We start from the raw sequence: 21,557 nt of genomic DNA on the forward strand, positions 1-21,557 counted from the left end.
TCTTGTCCTTTGCAGCTTCGGCATCTGCTGTTTGCTTTGCTGGTGCTGCTGGTGCCGAAGGGTGTGGCTCCGTTGTTGCTTTGGGTGTTGGTTCAGTTGGGGCTGCTTTTGAGAGATAGATAGATAGATAGATGATAGATAGATAGATAGATAGATAGATAGATAGATAGATGAGAGAGAAAGAGAGAGAGAGTGATAGAAAGTGATATAGATAGATGATGATAGATAGATAGATAGATAGATAGATAGATAGATAGATAGATAGATAGATGATAGATAGATAGATAGATAGATAGATAGATAGATGATAGATAGATAGATAGATAGATAGATAGATAGATAGATAGATAGATAGATAGATAGATGAGAGAGAAAGAGAGAGAGAGTGATAGAAAGTGATATAGATAGATGATAGATAGATAGATAGATAGATAGATAGATAGATAGATAGATAGATAGATAGATGATAGATAGATAGATGATAGATAGATAGATAGATAGATAGATAGATAGATAGATGATAGATAGATAGATAGATAGATAGATAGATAGATAGATAGATAGATAGAGTGATACAGTGATACAGTGATACAGTGATACAGTGATACAGTGATAGATAGGGAGATATATAGATAGGGAGATAGAGATAGTGATAAAAGTGATATAGATAGATAGGTAGGTAGGTAGGTAGGTAGGTAGGTAGGTAGGTAGGTAGGTAGATAGATAGATAGATAGATAGATAGATAGATAGATAGATAGATAGATAGATAGATAGATAGATACAGTGATACAGTGATACAGTGATAGATAGGGAGAGAGATAGAAAGATAGTGATTGACAATGAGAGAGAGAGTGACAGAGATAGATAGGCGAGAGAGAGAATGAAAGAGTGATAGAGATTGATAGGAGAGAGAGGATGAGAGAGAGAAAGTGATAGAGATAGATAGGAGAGAGAGAGGTGAGAGAGAGAAAATGAGAGAGAGAGAGAGTGACAGAGAGAGAGGAGAAAGAGAGAATGAGAGAGTGATAGAGATAGATAGGAGAGAGAGAGGTGAGAGAGAGAGAATGAGAGAGAGAGAATGAGAAAGAGAGAGAATGAGAGAGAGAGTGACAGAGAGAGAGGAGAGAGAGAGAATGAGAGAGTGATAGAGATAGATAGGAGAGAGAGGTGAGAGAGAGAATGAGAGAGAGAGAATGAGAGAGGGTGGGGGGATAGAGATAGGAGAGAGAGAATGAGAGAGAGAGTGATAGAGATAGATAGGAGAGAGAGAGGTGTGAGAGAGAATGAGAAAGAGAGAAAGAGAGAGAGTGACAGAGATAGATAGGAGAGAGAGAGAATGAGAGAGTGATAGAGATAGATAGAAGAGAGAGGTGAGAGAGAATGAGAGAAAGAAAATGAGAGAGAGAATGAGAGTGAATGAGTGATAGAGATAGAAGAGAGAGAGAGAGAGAGAGAGAGAGAGAGAGAGAGAGAGAGAGAGAGAGAGAGAGAGAGAGAGAGAGAGAGATTAAAAACATAAACAAAAATTACACCTAACAAAGACAAAAGAAGTAAAGCCTTTATCTTCAATTAAGTAACAAGGGGTAACTTACCTGGTGCCCGCTTGGCTGCTGGTGCACCTGTTGGAGCTTTTGGTTCTGTTGTCGGTTTTGCTGCTGGCTCAGTCTTTAAAGGAGCCGCCGCAGGAGGAACAGTGGGACCTGCTGATTTTTTAAAAAAACAGACATTAAAAACACAAAGAAAAACAACACCCCCCCCCCCCAAGAAACAAAAAGGAAAGGTGTTATCTCTAATTATCTGATAAGGGGTGAGTTACCAGGAGCCTGGGGACTGACTGCTGTTGCTGGTTGTGGAGCTGTTTGAGGTTTTCATTTCCAAAAGGAGTGAACAACACAAGAAAAAAATATTAGGACTTTGTATATGGAAACTGGACACAAAGAACAAACAAGGAAAGGTCAATTAAGTGAGAAAAGGCGATTTACCGGGTACTTGTGTTGCTGCTGGAGCAACCCCTGGAGCTTGTGGTTCTGTTGTCGGTTTTGCTGCTGGCTGCGTCGTTAAAGGAGCTGCCGCAGGAGGAATGGTCACACTTGGACCCACTGAATGAATATATATATATATCAGCTCAACTGATAAGGAAGAGAACCCGTGGCTTAGTGGTTAAGACTCCTGCCTAAGATATATACAGCCCGGGTTCTAATCCCAGTAAGGGTATGGCTAGCTGATGAGAGCTAATTAGCTCGAAATAGATCTATCCTAGTCTCCCTTTATTTATTTATCAGTACAATTACAACACATATATACATATACATATACATATACATATACATATACATATACATATACATATACATATACATATACATATACATATATACATACATACATACATACATACATACATACATACATATATACATACATTAAATACACACCCCCACACAAAATCAATAACCCACAAAGAAAAAAAAGAAGGAAAATGATATCTCTGAATGATACGGGAATATTTACCAGGAGCCTGGGGACTGCCGGTTGTTGCCGGTTGTTGTGGAGCTGATTGAGGTTTTCATTTCCAAGGCCATTTTCCACAAGAAATAATGGAAGAAGAGAAATATATTAGGATGATAGAGATAAATAAATAAATGGGGGGGAAAATGGACAGCCAGTTTGGTCTAGTGGTTAGGACACCAGACTAAAAAGTGGAGAGAGTTGCTTCACGTTTTTCACTAGCCATCAAAGCCAGCTGGCTGACTTTGGGCCAGTCCCTCCCTCTCTCTCAGCTCAACCCACCTCACAAGACTGTTGTTGCAAAGAAAAATAGGAGGGAAAAGGTATGTTGGATATGTTCCCCATCCCGAATTATTTGTAGAAATAACATAGATAGGATACAAATAAATAAAATACATATAGATAGACACACAGAGAATATAATTTCAGTTCCTTTGTTTCCCTTTCTTTTTAAGTTTATATACTTGAAAATAGAATAGAATAGAATAACAGAGTTGGAAGGGACCTTGGAGGTCTTCTAGTCCAACCCCCTGCTTAGACAGGAAACCCTACACCACTACAGACAAATGGTTATCCAACATCTTCTTAAAAACTTCCAGTGTTGGAGCGTTCACCACTTCTGGAGGCAAATTGTTACACTGGTTAATTGTTCTAACTGTTGGGAAATTTATCCTCAGTTCTAAGTTGCTTCTCTCCTTGATTAGTTTCCATCCATTGCTTCTTGTTCTGCCCTCAGGTGCTTTGAAGAATAGCTTGACTCCCTCTTCTTTGTGGCAACCCCTGAGATATTGGAACACTGCTCTCATGTCTCCCCTAGTCCTTCTTTTTATTAAACCTAGTTTAATGAAAACCCAGTTCCTGCAACCGTTCTTCACGTTTTAGCCTCCAGTCCCCTAATCATCTTTGTTGCTCTTCTCTGCACTCTTTCTAGAGTCTCCACATCTTTTTTACATCGTGGCGACCAAAACGGGATGCAGTATTCTAGGTGTGGCCTTACCAAGGCATTATAAAGTGGTATTAAAAGAAAGGAAAGCAAATAAAACATATTGGAACTGAAATTATATTCTGCCTTTCAAAATTTGTGTAGTGAACCCAAAAATTCAGACAATTTAGAATGTCAAAATTCTCATCCCACCTTGTCCTTTAACTTCCGGTTGAGGTTGAGATGGTTCTGGAGTGGATTTCTTGTCTACAGGCTGAGGAGGGACTTTTGCATCACTCACAATATCTGTAGAGGAGAAATTCCAAGAAGTGTGAGTAAACAATTTATGGACAATTTGTATTACAAGCAGGAACCATGAGATATAATAGCCCAATGTATTCATTTTTCAGTAAGCAATTCATGTGAAACACTTTTCTCTCTTTTACTGCATATATCAACTGATTAAAATTATAAAGGTACAATTCCTTTGTTAACAGATTTATCACGGATGGGAGTTTTTCTTTGACATATCTCAAAAAGTCCTCAGATTGAGTTAACAGATGTCGTTAATGGCAAAAGGGGGACATGTCCTCCTTGTTCTCATGATAGCAGCAGACCTATATACCGCTTATAGTGCTTTACAGCCCTCTCTAAGTGGTTTACAGAGCCAGCCTATGGCCCCCAACAATCTGGGTCCTCATTTTACCCATCTCGGAAGGATGGAAGGCTGAGTCAACCTTGAACTGGTGGGACTTGAACTGCCAAACTGCTGGCAATCAGCAATCATCAGAAGTAGCCTGCAGTACTGCACTCTAACCCCTGTGCCACCATGGCTCTGATCTCCATCTGGAAAGCACAGCCTTAAAATCAAACCTTGTCCAGCTTTTTAAGTATCTCTTTCTGAGCAGCTTTTCTCCATGGCACACTGCCTCCTAAAGAAGTACTAATGGAACCTCACGTTAACAAGCTCTTTCCTGATTTTGATTAGCATACTCTCACCAGCTTGCACTGATGCCTGAAATTGACAAGACTTTAATCAGTTATAAGGTTGAAGGCTTTTGCCCCTTAACTGATTCTGACACCTTCTTGTAATTGAAAAACCAATCTTTCTCATGCTGGAAAAAGTAATTTCATATAGACCCATTCATGTAGACCCAAGTCCTCCTCCTCCTCCTCCTCCTCCTCCCCCACCCCAGGTTTACATTGATTTTTTTATTGCATATTCCAAGAAAATCAAATAATTAGTGCATCCTTCTCCTCCTGCCCCCATTTGCCTTGTTTTCAAAATGTCCATGTCCTGCTTTGCCTGTTCTGAAACCTGATAACCCAATTCTCAAAACCAGGGATCTCCCAACATGGCAATGTTAAGACTTGTGAACTTCAACTCCCAGAATTCCCCAGCCAGCCGTTCTCTATAGATTTCAGTACAGATAGTCCTGGAGCTACAATTGAGCCCAACGTTTCTGTGGCTAAGTGAGGCATTTGTTAAGTGAATCTTACCCCATTTTACTACCTTTCTTGCCCCACTTGTTAAGTGAATCACTGCAGTTGTTAAGTTACTAACACGGTTGTTAAGTGAATCTTGCTTCCCCCAGCAGCAGAACCCCCCCCCATTTTTGCCCCCCCCCCAGCCCCAAGGAACACTCTACAAGCCTCCCAAAGCTCTGCATGCCGCTCCCCACTTTTTGCAAAAAAATGAGGGTTTGGGAGGGTTTGCATACTTATGCAGAGTGCAAAAAAAATTTTTTTTTTTTAAATTTACCTCTTCAAAATCATGGTGTGCTTTATACTCCAGTGCGCCTTATAGCTTGAAAAATACGGTAGTTACACATTCCTTTATGGATGAAATTTTACTAATACGTTAGCCCATGTACATTTTTCAAAAAAAATTTTTTTACTAACAAAAGATTGGTAATAAAAAAAATCTCTGGCCAACTAGAATGTCCACATCGCGACAATTTACCTTCCTTCTAATTTTACCTTGTTTTTCGGGTTCCTTTGTGATTGTTTTACCATCTGAAGGCGGTGGCGGGCCTGGGACTTAGGAAAAAACACACACATATATTTGACACAAGCCAGTTTGGTTCACTGATTAAGCATCATGCTAGGAACCAGGAGATTGTGAGTTTATTTCTCTTTTTAAAATATTTACATAGCTACCCATCTTATACCAAACCCTGAGTGGGTCCCAATCAAGAATTAAAACAGTATAAAAAATAAGATAAAAATGACTCTATATTCTAGTTGTGCTTTAGGCGTGAAAGCCAACTACATCAGCTTGGACAACAAACTGGTCAGTCGATTCCTGTTGCAACCAACAGATCAACTCTTGATTGATCCCCAAAAGAAGAGTAGATTCTACATTTGTGGGAAAATGTTAGGAAGAAAAAAAAATCATATATCGATTTTCTAAAAAGTTTCCAGAACGCTATAACAAGGCCAATTATAAAAAATTACTTAAGAAATCTAGAAGAAACCCAAAGAAAATAATAGCATGAATTGACTGTGTATATTGTATATTGGTCTTAAGGAAACCTTAATTTTTTTCAAGACTACTAATGCTGGAGGATTCTGAAGTAGGGTCTACTGTATTTGTTTCACTTTTTCCTTTAAAGAATTCAATAGAGCTTACAGCAGTGGTGGGATTCAATTTTTTTTATTACCGGTTCTGTGGCCGTGGCTTGGTGGGCATGGCCTGGCCTGATGGGCATGGCTGCAGAAGGGTACTGCAAAATCCCCATTCCCTCCCCACTCCAGGGCAAGGATACTGTAAAATCTCCTTTCCCTCTCCACTCCAGGGCAAGGATACTGCAAAATGCCCATTCCCTCCCCACTCCAGGGCAAGGCTACTGTAAAATCCCCATTCCCTCCCCACTCCAGGGCAGGGATACTGTAAAATCCCCATTCCCTCCCCACTCCAGGGCAGGGATACTGTAAAATCCTCATTCCCTCCCCACTCCAGGGCAAGGATACTGTAAAATCCCCATTCCTTCCCCACTCCTGGGGAAGGATATTGTAAAATCTTCATTCCCACCCCACTCCTGAGGGAAGAATACTATAAAATCCCCCTCCCCTCCCTACTCCTGGGGAAGGATATTGTAAAAACTTCATTTCCACCCCAATCCAGGGCAAGGATATTGTAAAATCCCCATTCCCTACCCACCCCACTAACCTGCTTTCCAGCTCCGTTCTCCTGTGCAGGGCAACAGAGGAAGACCCAGACAATCAGCTGGGACTCTGGTCAGCTGGGATTTGGGAGTCAGTGAATAGATGGGGGTAGAGCCAACCAGAGGTGGTATTTGCCGGTTCTCCGGATTACTCAAAATTTACGCTACCAATTCACTAGAACCAGTCAGAACTGGCTGAATACCACCTCTGGCTTACAGGATAGCTAAGTATATAAAGGTTTGGTCTGCAAATTACCCAACACTTATTATTGGTCAATTGTAGTTTGTAATTGATCTGGACAAATGAATTTTTAAAGAATTGATTCACGTGTCAGTGTAATTAGTCAACTACATATTATTACTCATTTCATAAGTTGCCCTGCTGTATTTGAAATTATAATTTGGCACCTAGTGTTGCAGAAGGTGAGGTCGTCACATTTTTATAATTGGTCATTTCTTTAGTTTTACCATGTTTTTCAGGTGTTTTTGTCTCCGAAGTTGGAGCGGCCGCAGGTTGTTTTGATGTTGCTGTAGCATCTGTAGGTGGTTGAGCTGCACCCTCTTTTGGTGCTGGCTCAGTTTTTGAAGGGCCTGTTTCAACAGTAGCCGAGGGATCTGAAATTGTGGGGGGAAAATAAATACGAAATATCTCTTGCAGAAATTCCTGCATTTTTTATTTCTGTGAAAACTCGCAATAGCACTTACACATATATCACTTCACAGTGCTTTACAGCTCTCTCTAAGCAATTTACAGAGTCAGCAATAAGAATATATCTGCTGAACAAAACTCCGCACTGGCAATAGGAAGAGCATCTGGCCAGTAAACAGTCTGCTAGCTCCATTCAATTGCCCAGACTCCACCCCGCAAGGGATTATGGGGTTGATAAAAGAAGAAGGTGATGATGATTTTATCTTCCTCGGAATGATGGAAGGCTGAGTCAACCTTGAGCCAATGAGTATCGAACTGTTGGCAGTTGGCAGAATTAGCCTGCAATACTACATTCTAGCCACTACGCCACCATGGCTCAAGGCAATCTCAATCTCACAAACAAACAAAATTTGTTAAATCCCTTAATCCCATCAAAAACATTGTTGAACAAATTCTGAGGCTAAAACAGAACTCTAAAATATTGTCTCTGCATCTATGTATGTGGGCCTTGAAGGACAGATACTAAGCGTTTATATTATTAGTGGAAAAAAACAACTACATCAAAAAATGGATATATTACCCTTGTTTTTAACATCGGAGGACCCTGGAGTCGCAGTCTGCTTTTCTGCTTCCACTGTTTTCTTTTTCGAAAACATTTACAGGGACTGCAAATGAATATAGATGAGAAAACTGTTATGTTTTGCACACAAAAATGATATCAATTCCTAGGATCTATTGAGACTGTCGTGCACTGTGACCTGGAGAAATGCCAGAGAAAACAATTGTTTTGTCACTCCATGACATCAAGGGGAATGGAACTATCAACCTTCCTTGGTGGATATTTCTGGATTCAAGAATTTCTGGGTTTTCTACAATACAGAGCAAGAATTATGGAAGGAGTGACTATAACTTGGATACGCTACTGTCATTTGCAAACCTTTTCAAAGATTTGTGCCCCTTCAAAAATTTTGCATAAGATATGAATTTAATTCAATACAGTGAAAAGAAAGTATATCTAATGAATGTTTTTAAATGTCAGGCTACAAATTAGTAGATAGATAGATAGATAGATAGATAGATAGATAGATAGATAGATAGATAGATAGATAGATAGATAGATAGATAGATAGATGATAGATAGATAGAAGATAGATAGATAGATAGATAGATAGATAGATAGATAGATAGATAAATGATAGATAGATAGATAGATAGAAGATAGATAGATAGATAGATGATAGATAGATAGATAAATGATAGATAGATGATAGATAGATAGATAGATAGATAGATAGATAGATAGATAGATGATAGATGGATAGATAGATAGATAGATAGATAGATAGATAGATAGATAGATAGATAGAAGATAGATAGATAGATAGATAGATGATAGATAGATGATAGATAGATAGATAGATAGATAGATAGATAGATAGATAGATAGATAGATAGATAGATAGATAGAAGATAGATAGATAGATAGATGATAGATAGATAGATGATAGATAGATAGATAGATAGATAGATAGATAGATAGATAGATAGATAGATAGATAGATGATAGATAGATAGGCTGGCAGAGAGGCAGGCAGGCAGGCAGGCAGGCTGACTGACTGACTGACTGTCTGACAGACAGACGGACGGACGGACGGACGGACGGACAGACAGACAGACAAACAGACTTTTGTACCTGATTAGGGAAGTTTTGACACTGAAAAGAGGCAGTTCAACTTCAAACAATACTCTGGACATCATGGTTCAATGTTTTGGATTAGAATCACATCCACATTTAATTCGTTAAGGACAGTTAACTAATTTCATAATTTTTCCCATCAGGTCAAAAAATTATAATTTGGTACCTGTATTGCTAGGGCTGTGACAGTCACACCAGACCTTCCCAGGATGCTTGTGACTTTGGGGCCACAGACTATCATTCCGTTGTGTATTAAAAGAGTCTAATACCTTTTTGATTAATCATACTGTACATATGAGACATCTATCAATGATGTTGTAGACATAATCAGAAAACCACTTGAGGAATTTTGGGGCATCATTCATGTTCCCTCTATAGCTCTTGATAGGGTAGCATATCTCCTACTATAAATCACTAAATGCAATGCAATGCAACACACATTACAATTTTATTTTTATTTTTTTATGTTGAAAAAAAGATTGCCGAAAAAGTTGGCATTTCAGGCAAGTACATCTCTTAAAATATTTGGGGAAAACAGATACAATAACACTGCTCCCTTTGTTTCTGTTCCAAATTATGGGAATGTGATATTTGTTTTGTCATCTAGCAAGGCCTTTATACCTTCCCTTATTTTCTTAATTAGGCTCAGTCAGAGCACAATGGAAACAATTCTACGTGATAAAGGTGAGAAGATGAATTATCTGTTTTGTTAAAATAACATTTCTTGCTTGATATTGAAAGAAGAAAAAAACATTTCTCACTGTCAGTGGAAATTCAAGGAGAGTTCCTGAAAATTGCAATTTGATTTAAGGCAAGGAAAATAAAGGAATACATTTCTCTCTATAGTGTGCTTGAGAAAAATTCCTGAAAACCCCAGCATCCTTCTCCCTTCTCAGCCACTGAGTGATGAGATTCAGTCCATCAGGACAGTGTTTAAAGTCTCCTAAAAATATTGGCAAATATAGACAGCATACTGAAAAGCAGAGACCTCACCCTTCCAACAAAAGTGTGTCTAGTCAAGGCGATGGTTTTCCCAGTTGCAATGGATGGCTGTGAAAGTTGGACCATAAGAAAGGCTGAGCACAAAGAATGGAGGCCTTTGAACTACGGTGCTGGAGAACATTCCTGCAAGTCTCTTGGACTGCAAGCGATCAAACAGGTCAGTCCTAGAGGAGATCAACCCTGACTGCTCTTTAGAAGGCCGGATCCTGAAGATGAAACTCAAATACTTTGGTCACCTAATGAGAAGGAAGGACTCACTGGAGAAGAGCCTCATGCTGGGAAAGATTGAGGGCCAAAGAAGAAAGGGACGACAGAGAATGAGGTGGCTGGATGGAGTCACTGAAGCAGTTGGTGTGAGCTTAAATGGACTCCAGAGGATGGTAGAGGACAGGAAGGCCTGGAGAAACATCCAGGGGGTCAGGATGGGTTGGACACAACTTCGCAACTAACAACAACAAAAAACCTTTAGCCCATATTTGCCAAGTTTAGGTCAAGCATACAAAAAATGCTGTTCCTTGGGTGAAACACTGAATACCCGTCCAAGCAAGCTTTTATGATTCTTTTCACACACAAGAGTTGCAAGTTGTACATTCACCTTGGCTGCTTCTACACACATTGTTCTGTATCTCATCACCTTCCAACTGATTTGGAAGTTCTCTGCTTACAGTTTGTCTTGTGCATGTGTAACAAAGTGCCTAGATCACGTGAAATATGAATACTGTTTTATAAAACCTTAATAAGATCACATCTGGAATATTGCATCCAGTTTAGATTGTCACCTTGTAAAAAAAAAAGATGTTGAGACATTGGAAAGAGTGCAGAGAAGAGCAACTCAAATGATTAAGGGCCTGGAGACTAAAACATATGAAGAACGGTGGCAGGAATTAGCTAAGCCTAATCTAATGAAAAGGACTAGGGGTGACATGATAACAGGTGTTCCAATATTTGAGGGGCTGCCATAAAGAAGAGGGGGGGGGGTTCAACATATTCCCCAAAGCACCAGAAGGTAAGACAAAAAACACTGAATGGAAACTAATCAACCTAGAACTAGGAGAAATTCCCTAACAGTGAGCAATGAAACAGCTTGCCTTCAGAAGTTGTGGGTGCTTCATCACTGGAGGCTTTTTAAGGAGAGATTGGATAGCTGCTTGTGTGAAATGGTATAGGGTCTCCTGCTCGAGCAGGGGGTTTGGACTAAAAGATCTCCAAGGTTCCTTCCAACTCTATTATTCTGTGTTCTCTATTCCAGGGGTCTCCAACCTTGGTAACTTTAAGCCTCAGGGAACTCAACTCCCAGAATTCTAGGAGTTGAAGTCCACCAGGCTTAAAGTTGCCAAGAGGAATAGAGAGGGAGGGAGACCTTCCTTTCTTGTGATTTAATTATCAAATCTTACATGATGATGATGATGTGCATATGCATGCAGGGGTGTCCAAACTTGGGAACTTTAAGACTTATTATCATTCAACTCCCAAGTCTTAAAGTTCCCAAGTCTGGACACCCCCTGCTTTAAATATTTATTCTGGCCAGAACTCTGGAGCCCGGCCGAGGAGAAGGCAAGCAAAAAGAGGCGCACAGGACGCCCGTCTGCAGCCCATCGGGGAGCTGAAAGGGGGAGGGGGTTCATCCTGCGGTTGGAGGGGGGGAAGCCAGGGAGGCAGCCCCTCGCCCGCCCGTTGTGACGTCGCGGAGGCCCCGCGGGCGCCATAGAGGGTCGCCTCCCTCCCGGCTTTCGACTGGCCGCGTCCAGGCAGGCAGCAGGCAAGAAGAGCCGCGGGCAAGAGCCGCGAGCGGGCGAGCCGGGCGGCGCGCTGGGAGCTGCTGAGACCATCGCAGTAAGGAACAGGCGCTCGGGCCATGCGGAGGAGGCAACGGCGGCACCATGGAGAATAAATATCCTTGGCTCGGAAGGAGGCGAGGGAAAGAGGGGAGGGGGCAGCCCCGGGGGTGGGGGCGCTTCCCCAACGCGGCGCCCTCCAGTTGAGTATGGATCACAGCTCTCCAGATTCCCCAACTGGTTGACCCGTGGTCGGATTGAATTCCTGGGTATGTGTGGGGTCCCAGGTTATCCCTGGGCATCACGTTGTCCAAGGATGCGCCAAGAAGAGACCGGACTGCCGTCTGTCAGAAATGGTACAAGGTCCCCTGCTTGAGCAGAAAGGGGGGTTGGACTAGATGACCTACAAGGTCCCTTCCAACTCTGTTATTCTGTTATGATTAAAGACAACTAGGCACAACAACAGGTTTTTCCCCCAACACCATCACTGCTAAACAAATAATTCTTTCACCACTGTCAAACTAATCACTAAGGCTGCATTGTTATTACTATTAGCCTTCTCGTCGTTCCTATCACCCATCTCCTCCCACTTAGGACTGCAGGACTGTAACTTTACTTCTTGTATCCTTACAATTTATATTGATATTGATTGTTTCCTGATTGCTTATTTGTACCCTTCGACTATCATTAAGTGTTATACCTAATGATTCTTGATGAATGTGTCTTGTCTTTTTATGTACACTGAGAGCATCTGCACCAAAGACAAATTCCTTGTGTGTCCAATCAACTTGGCCAATAAAGAATTCTGTTCTGTTCTGTTCCGTTCCGTTCCGTTCCATTCCATTCTCTCTTCTCTTCTCTTTTCTTTTCTTCTCCGCCCCTCCCCTCCCCCTCCCCTCTTCTCCTCTCCTTTCCTCCCTTCCTTTCCATCTTCTCTTCTGTTCTCTTCTGTTCCCTTCCCTTCCCCTCCCCTATTCTATTCTATTCTGTTCTGTTCTGTTCTGTTCTGTTCTGTTCTGTTCTGTTCTGTTCTGTTCTAAACCGTGGAATTCCCAAGAGGTAAAATGATGGCTTTCAATAGGCTTAGCTTTAAAAGGCAAATACATAGAAAATTACTCATCCTAATGGTTCCCACTCTGTGAACAGGAATAAAATATTGTAGTTTATATAGCAATGCCTGCCTGGAATAAGTAAAGCATGTATCTATATGATCTGGTGTTTCTCAGCCTTAGCAACTTGAAGGTGGGTGGACTTCAACTCCCAGAATTCCCCAGCCAGCATGCTTCTCACTGGTGGGAAAGTAACAGTGTTCTGTGTGCCTTCGGTGTTTAGTCAAAGGCGCATATGACCAGTCACAAGACCACATGACATGCCGGCCACATGACCATGGAGACGTCTTTGGACAGCGCTGCCTCTTCAACTTTGAAACAAAGATGAGCACTGCCCCCTAGAGTCGGGAACGACTAGCACATATGTATGAGGGGAACTCTCATTTTACCTTTACCTTATCTCCTGGATCCACACATCTCTGTCTATTGGTAGTTCTTAATCTTTCCTGCCTTTCTAGGGGAGCAGTTTAATATTGCATGGACTTTGAAATCCTTGTTCAGATAAACATAATATTCCAATTGACCTAATTAGGAAGTGAAAGGAATCCAGGTCAGCACTGGCCCTCTGGAATAATCTTTTAATAGAGATCAGACCGGCCCTTTCCCTGACGGCATTTTGGAGGATGCTGAGAGCATCTCCCAAAGTGCTCCAACTAGTTAGTTTTGGTTATCTTCTTATCTTTTATTTATCTTATTTCTGACCATTTACAATTTTTAATGTGTTTTTAATTGTTTTTACTCTGACTTTTCATATTTACTGTGGGTGTTTTAATGCTTTTCATAACTTATAAACTTACATCCCAGCACGACACAAAAGGAATAAATGAATGAATAATCATAATTTTACTGGTGGAGGATTTTTTTTAATGGGTAGTATATTAAGAAGGGCAAAGCAGGGTCCTGCCTTATAGGGAAACACCATTTTCTCTGTAGAAATATACATTTAATCCTTTTGTTGAAGATTCTTGGTTTTTGTTTATTGTGTGAACTCTTCCATTACCCAATTCCTTTGCAACAAGCAAAGCTTCATCTGAATTTAATGGCAGTTTATAGATATCCCTATGTATATATTTGGTGCGGATCAGTGGTGGGATTCAATTTTTTTTACTACTGGTTCTGTGGGCGTGGCTTGGTGGGCATGGCAGGGAAAGGATACTGCAAAATCCCCATTTCCTCCCGATCAGCTGGGACTCGGGAGGCAGAGAATAGATGAGGGTGGGGCTAGTCAGAGGTGGTATTTACCAGTTCTCTGAACTACTCAAAATTTCTGCTCCCGGTTCTCCAGAACTGGTCAGAACCTGTTGAATATCCCCTCTGGTATGTATGCCTAAACTGGGAATTTATGAGATGAGCAACATATAAATTTAACATACTGCTTACTATTCATTTATTAGATTTTTATCCTGCCTTTATTACTTTATAAAGGATCAAGGCTCAACTCAAGGTGGAGAACATACCTAATATTCCTCCTTCCTCCTATTTTCTCCACAACAACCTTGTGAGGTAGATTGGGCTGAGAGAGAGTGATTGACTCAAAGTCACCCAGTTGATTTTCATGCCTAGGACTAGAACTCACAGTTTCCTGGTTTCTAGGTAAGAGTTTAACCACTTGAGCAAACTGGCTCTTATTACACTTAATACAGGGGAATTATTATTTTGCCACCCTCAAAGAGGATGGGGAAGTTGCTTTTCCATAGGGGGGAACCCTCTTCTATTTTAATGATATTTCACTTAGAATATTGCCTTACCAAGTTATTTCAATCTTCTCAAGTTGAGTCTAAATAACAGATTAACAGAGTTGGAAGGTACCTTGTAGGTCATCTAGTCCAACCCCCCGACCAAGCACTATTTCTGACAGGTGGCAGTCCAGTCTCTTCTTGAAAGCTTCTAGAGATGAAGCTACCACAACCTCTGAAGGCAACTTCTGTTCCATGGGTTGATCACTCTCACTATCAGAAAATTTCTCCTTATTTCTAGGTTGAATCTCTCCTTGGTCAGATTCCATCCATTATTCCTGGTCTGGCCTTCGGTGCTTTGTAAAGTAACTTGACCGCTTCCTCTCTATGGCAGCCCCTCAAATATTGGAACATACCTATCATGTCTCCCCCTGGTCCTTTTCTTCTCTAGACTAGCCATGCCCATTTCCTGTAACCGTTCTTCATATGTTTTAGCATCCAGTGCCCTAATCTTATTAGGGGATGATTAGTCCCCTAATAATCCCCTAATAAGCTGCTCTTTGCACTCTTTCAAAACTCTCAATATCTTTTTTATAATGTGATGACCAAAAGTGAGTGCAGTATTCTAGGTGTGGTCTTACTAAGGCTTTATAGAGTGGTATTAGGACCTCACTTGATTTTGACTAAATGAAATAGATCAGGGGTCTGTCAAACTCAAGGCCCGTGGGATTCTTAAATCAGTGGGGCCAGCCTAGAAATAGCAAAGGACCGGCCCACGGTGCTTCTGGCAGCCAAAACAGGATGCAGGGGGGCTGCGTGAGGGGCACCCTGCCCCCCGTTTTGGCTGGCAGGGTGCTACAGGAGGCATCCATCTTGTCTCCATCCCCCCCGTGCTGTCTGGCCCTCAAAGAAATCCAGTTTGACACCTCTGAAATAGCTGAATGTAAGTAATTTAAGTGCATTTGGTCATAGAGAACTTAATATAGAAATCTTAATATTAGAAGTTACAGGATTGTCTCTTATATGTTTTCTGAATGAAGATTGTCAAGGTGGTTGATATTTTCTGGATTAAGATTGTCAGTGTTGTTGAGAGTTCCCTTAACTCACTTTTCTATACATGGTTCATGGACATGATTTTCGATGAATTTAGAGAGGGCAAGATCAACATAGATAAGACCTTAAAGCTGCTCAATAAGTTTGACGTCTCATACGATTATGTTCATGTGAAAAAACTTTTTAAGGTGAGAAAAAAAATATACATTTTTTTTTTAAAAAAAAGATGTGTTGTAAAAATACGATCTAAGCCATTTTCTCAGGTGTTGAACGGACAAATTTCTAGAGTAAAGTTTTCTTTTAATATGGAAACGCATGTTTTTAGGTCTTTTTTTATCCCACCTTTATTGTTTTTATAAATAACTCAAAACAGGGAACATACCTAATACTCCTTTCTGCTCCTATTTCCCCCAAAATGACAACCCTACGAGATGAGTTGGGCTGAGAGAGAATGACTGGCCCAAAGTCACCCAACTGACTTTCACAACTAAGGTAGGACTAGAACTCACAGTCTCCTGGTTTCCAGCCTGGTGCCTTAACTACTAGACCTGTGAGGGTGAACCTATGGCACGTGTGCCACAGGCGGCATGCAGAGCCCTCTCTGCAGGCACGTGAGCCGTCGCCCCAGCTCAGTTCCACCTCATATGTGCATGCGCCTCCTGCCAGCCAGCTTGTTTTCGGATCTCTGCCGTGCATGCGAGGAGACGGGGCACATGCGGGAGACGCATGAACGTGTGTGTGTGTGTGTGGATCACACTTGCATGCAGGAGGGATGCATGCAGGGGGTTGCACATGCATGGGTAGGGGATGGGCGCGGGGTGCATGGAAAACCGGCCCTACGGGCAAACCAGAAGTTCAGAAACGGACTTCCGGTTTGCTCGTAGGACCGTTTTTCGTCCTCCGGAGCCTTCAGGGAAGCCTCCTGAACACTCTGGAGGCCTAAAACTGGCCCTACGAGCAACCTGGAAGTGACTTCGAGTTTGCTCGTAGGGTCATTTTTTGCCCTCCGGATCCTTCAGGGAAGCCTCCTGGAGGCTCTGGAGGGCTAAAACCGGCCCTATGAAGTACGTTCCTGAACTTCTGATTTGCCCTTAGGGCCAGTTTTTCACGCTCCGGAGGCTATAAGGAAGCCTCTGGTGGGTGAAAAACGGCCTCAAAGGAAGGCCGAAGTCAGCTGACCGGCACATGCATATGCTCTGGCCAGCTGACAGGACAACACCTAGTGTGCCCTGACAAATTGCTCTGTGTGCCACCTGTGGCACACGTGCCATAGGTTCGCCATCACGTGTATAGGGTTTCCTGCCTAGACGGGATTGGACTAGAAGACCTCCAGGGTGCCTTCCAATTCTGTTATTCTATTCTATTCTTTGTGGCAGCCTTTCAAATACTGGAATACTGCTATCATGCCTCCTTCTTTTCTTTAGACTAGCCATACCCAAATCCTACAACTGTTCTTCATACGTTTTAGTCTCCAGGCCTTTAATAATCTTAGTTGCTCTTCTGTGCACTTTTTCCAAAGTCTCAACATCTTTTTTCTAATGTGGTGACCAAAACATGATGCAATATTCCAGGTGTGGTCTTACTAAGGCTTTATTAAGTGGTACTAATTCTTCACTTGATTTTGATTCTGTGCCTCTGGTTATACAATCAAAGGTTGTATTAGCTTTTTTGGCTGCCACCACACACTGCTGGCTTATGTTTAAGTGAAGGTCCCTCTCACAATTACTACCTTGGAGCCCGGTTTTGCCTAAATCTTTCTTTTCTTTTGGTAGAAAAATGACAAACAGAAGTCTGGAGTTATTACCATGGAAGATTTCAGAGCAGTGTACCGAATGCTGCTGCACAGACCAGAACTGGTTGAACTTTTCAACAGCTACTCAGCAAACAAAAAACTTCTAGCACCGGCAAATCTAGCTGAATTTCTCAGAAAGGAACAATTTGAGCTGAATGCAAATGAGGGAAGAGCTGTTTCGCTCATTAACCGATACGAACCCATTCATGAAGGTACCCCAACGTTCTAAAGTTACGATTTAATTAGTGGAACTTCCTTTTTCTAAAGAAAGGATGAAGGTTGAAAACAGAAATAATGCAAACAATTGTCATACTTCTTTAACAAAAACATACTTTTTGGTTGGAAGAAATCATTGGCCTTGGTCTGCTGTCACAGTTGTGTCTTCGGTACTATATGTGTATTTAATAGAAGATCAAAATTGTTATTTTTGTGTAGCTACCACCATTTAAATGATGTGTAACCATTTAAAATATGTACAACCTTTAAAGCAATATATATTGTATTTTATGCATGCTTTTATGAATTTAAATTGTATTCATTTATTATACAATATATAATATGATATATTAATTTATTAAACTGCTTCTATGCTAATTAATCATGTCCTGAGAAGATGAACAGTGAGTTCAGCTTCTAAATATGCTTTATAATTCTCTGTTGAAAAATGATTCTTCTGTGTATACAACGAGGAAAAGCGTTGCAACTAATTTTATCTTTTTTTTTTGAACGCATTATGTTTTTCATTTCCCTTTGTGTCATTTTGTCTACTTTAAAGCAAAACACTGGTTTATATACATTGTGCTGTACTGCATGCATGCTCTATCTTAGTAAATGTTTCATTCAGATATTAAATGTGACCATGGGAATATCAGTTCAAGTCATAGTAATTTATGAGATAAATCATTCGAAATACGTTTTTCTGCAGCAGCCTAGACCGAAAATTTTACAGTTCAGATTGCAACAGAGGCAATTGGTAAAATGTTGGAAGAAACAAAAATAAGTTAAAGTTATCTAATCCTTGAATTCTTAAAAAATGTTCTATTTTTAATGTTGGGTTGGCCTAATAATATACCTAGTCCTTGATTTGCGACCACAACTGAACCCAAAATTTCTGTTGCTAAATGAAACAGTTAATTTTGCCTCCTTTTACAACCTTTCTTGCCACATTTGTTAAATGAATCACTGCAGTTATGTTAGTAACACAGTTGTTAAGTAAATCTGGTTTCCCCATTCACAAAAGTTGATCAAGTGACACCACAAAAATCAGCAACTGTCATAAATAGGAACCAATTGCCAAGCACTTGAATTTTGATCATGTGAACACGGGGATGTTGCAAGGGTCATAAGTGTGAAAAACAGTCATAGGTCATGTTTTTTCAGGGTCCTAACTTCTAAGAACTGTTCTAAATTGAAAACTACCTGTACAATTTATTTCGTTTTTCTTATAGTGTTTAAAAAAGCTTGCATTGTCATATTATATCATGATTATTTTTAGAAATACATTTATACACAAAATAGTCACAGTGCTCTTTTCTTTATGCTTTTTACAAAACTGTATGCAATGTTATGGAACTGTATTTATGTAATTGCATGAATTAACGGACTCCTGTTCTCTCTTGGGGAACTTGTATGTTTACATCAATAATGTATACGAGTGCTAATAATGAAATAAAAATATGAACTGGGCTACAGGTCCCTCCTCTTTTACTGCTAATTCTTGTTACTGTATTTTTCTTTGGGGTTTTTTACACTTTGTATATGAGCACATTTCTCTTGCTCATTTACATGATAATAAACGACTATCCTGTCCACCATTAAACCATCTTTCCAAATAGCCTTCATGTTTCCAGTGTCTTTCTCCCCACTTGGAAATGAATCCAGATGGGCATTTTTCCCAACAATCCCTTCATGTTCCAATTTCTGTGCACTGAACCAGACCTTCTAAAGGGAAGGTCTACCACCTTTACTGGATTTGAATCCATCTTGAGTAGAGCTGTAGTCATATTCAAACAATCCTGAGGGGAGTCATCTTGTACAGGGAGGGAACTCAGGACAACAAATGGGTGCAGCAGACAGGAAGGGCAAAGTTGTAGGAGACACGGTCAACTCATGCAACCCTGTCCTCTGCACACTTCAGGCCCTCACAAACAGGACACATTCAACAAAACCACAATTGTCCGTGATTCTGAAATCAAGGAGACAGTTTGTTCAAAGCATGGTTCAATCAAAGAGAGATCAAATTACTGTATTTTTCGGAGTATAAGACGCACCTTTTTCCCTCAAAAAAGAGGCTGAAAATCTGGGTGTGTCTTATACATTGAATACAGCATTTTTTGCCTCCTGAAACCCTGCCCCTTCACCAAAATGGCCATGTATAGCTTGTAGCAGGATTTCAGAGAGCTCCTGGGGGCTGGGGAGGGCAGAAATGAGCAAGAAACAACCCGCTTTTTGCTCACGTTTACCCCTCAGCCCCCAGGAGCAGTCTCTAAGCTTCCTAATGCCCTTTTTTTGATGAAAAATGGGCCATTTATTGCCCATTTTTTAACCCCCCCACACCCCCAGGAACACTCTACAAGCCTAAGGGCTATTCATGCCCTTTTTTTGAAAAATATGGGCCTGTTTTCACAAAAAATGGGCCATTTTTGTATTTATGTAATTGCATGAATTAATTGCAGAGTGGAAAAACTTTTTTAAAAAATTTGCCTCTTCAAAACCTTGGTGCGTCTTATACTCTGGTGCGTTTTATACTCTGAAAAATACGGTATATTGGGTGGAAGCTTTTTATTTCTGTTGTCATAAACTTCTGCCTGCCCAATTAGCTTGTTGCACTAAGTGTAACGTTCCCATCCTTTACCATGGGTTAATTTTAAAAAAAGTAGTCAATACTTGATCATTAGTGCCCTGAGTAGCATAATTGTTCTTAATATAAAGATCTGTTACACTACTAAGCTATCACATCCAGATTAGTCCATTGCACAAGTTTATCACATACCATAATAACTTCATTAGCTTAGATTTAGTGACCATCTTCAGGAAAAGAAGTGACTTCCGGTTTATCCGTAGGGCCGTAGGCCGAAGTCAATGCCTCTCATGCCCTCACAAATGGCTCCGTGTGCCACCTGTGACACGCCCGCCATAGGTTCGCCATCCCGGATATAGCATATCAAAATATTTCATATTTCATAATTTGCCTAAAAACATCACACATTCTGTAGATTTCTTGGAGTTCTATACAATACCAGCTTCTCACATATTGCAACAGATATAAAGAAGGCAGTGTATTGTTTCATCCATTCATTTTACATTTAAAATGAAGTTTTGCTAGATTCCCCTGTTAGAAGTAGCATTCCTGGCCATTCTCATATTCCTGATTTAGCAGCTATATTGTGGTTGTTGTTTTTTAATGTACCTGCTACAGGCAGCAGGCAGCTCCACTATATGTCATGATTTATACCTGCTGAATAAAATGCGATTCAGTTGATTATGAGTTATATCACAATTACACCCTGGCTGTGTTCCTGGAAATTGTTACTTGGCCACATGTTTTTCAATGGGAATGAAAGTAGGTCAGAAAAATCAACGGTTGCAATGGGAAATGTTGAGTTTTTGATCAATAGGATTGTTTAATACAAACACCCATGTGAAAATACAGTAGAGTTAGAGAGCTTAGGTAAATAAAAAAAAACCTGAGGCATAGTTTATAGAGCTGTTTCCAATTCAATTCATAATTGGGAGCTTACAGCAATTGGATTTCTTACCTTCATTGATTTTAGTGGGAGGATGTGCTTAGCACTCCGCCTGAAATCTCTATGACAGGGGTGTCCAAACTTGGGAACTTTAAGACTTGTGGACTTCAACTCCCAGAATTCCCCAGCCAGCATGGCTGGCTGGGGAATTCTGGGACTTGAAGTCCACAAGTCTTAAAGTTCCCAAGTTTGGACACCCCTGCTCTATGACCTTTAAGACTTGAAAACGGCTCTGCTTAACTCTAGCTTTATTGAGCTTTTTCTCCTAATGATAAACAATGAAAAAATGCATGCTGTCCATTTGGGGAAAAAAGTAAGTAGCTTACTAGAAAGGTGATGGCCTCCAACCTGCTGGTTTCACTATTTATTCTTTCCAACCTCATAGAATATTGGAAGGAAATTATGCAAAGATTGTGGGGTTTTGGGTGCGCAGAGCTCAGGCCTCAAACTTTCCAGCTGAC

General features: G+C 40.7%; 1 protein-coding gene across 1 annotated transcript in view; it reads left to right on the plus strand.

The window, feature by feature from the left end:
• The window catches only part of LOC309394978 (1-phosphatidylinositol 4,5-bisphosphate phosphodiesterase zeta-1-like), a gene marked incomplete at both ends in the record, with an annotated part of 82,354 nt that overhangs the window by 13,687 nt on the left and 47,110 nt on the right, over positions 1 to 21,557 (plus strand). Inside the window, 3 exons of the mRNA XM_081958698.1 lie at positions 11,694 to 11,778; positions 15,546 to 15,746; positions 17,331 to 17,562. Of these exons, the coding sequence (XP_081814824.1) occupies positions 11,694 to 11,778; positions 15,546 to 15,746; positions 17,331 to 17,562 (518 nt within the window). The remainder of the gene's footprint in view (positions 1 to 11,693; positions 11,779 to 15,545; positions 15,747 to 17,330; positions 17,563 to 21,557) is intronic.

The sequence above is a fragment of the Natrix helvetica genome (assembly GCF_964273705.1).
Source record: "Natrix helvetica genome assembly, chromosome: 6".
NCBI classification, from domain to species: Eukaryota; Metazoa; Chordata; class Lepidosauria; order Squamata; family Natricidae; genus Natrix; species Natrix helvetica.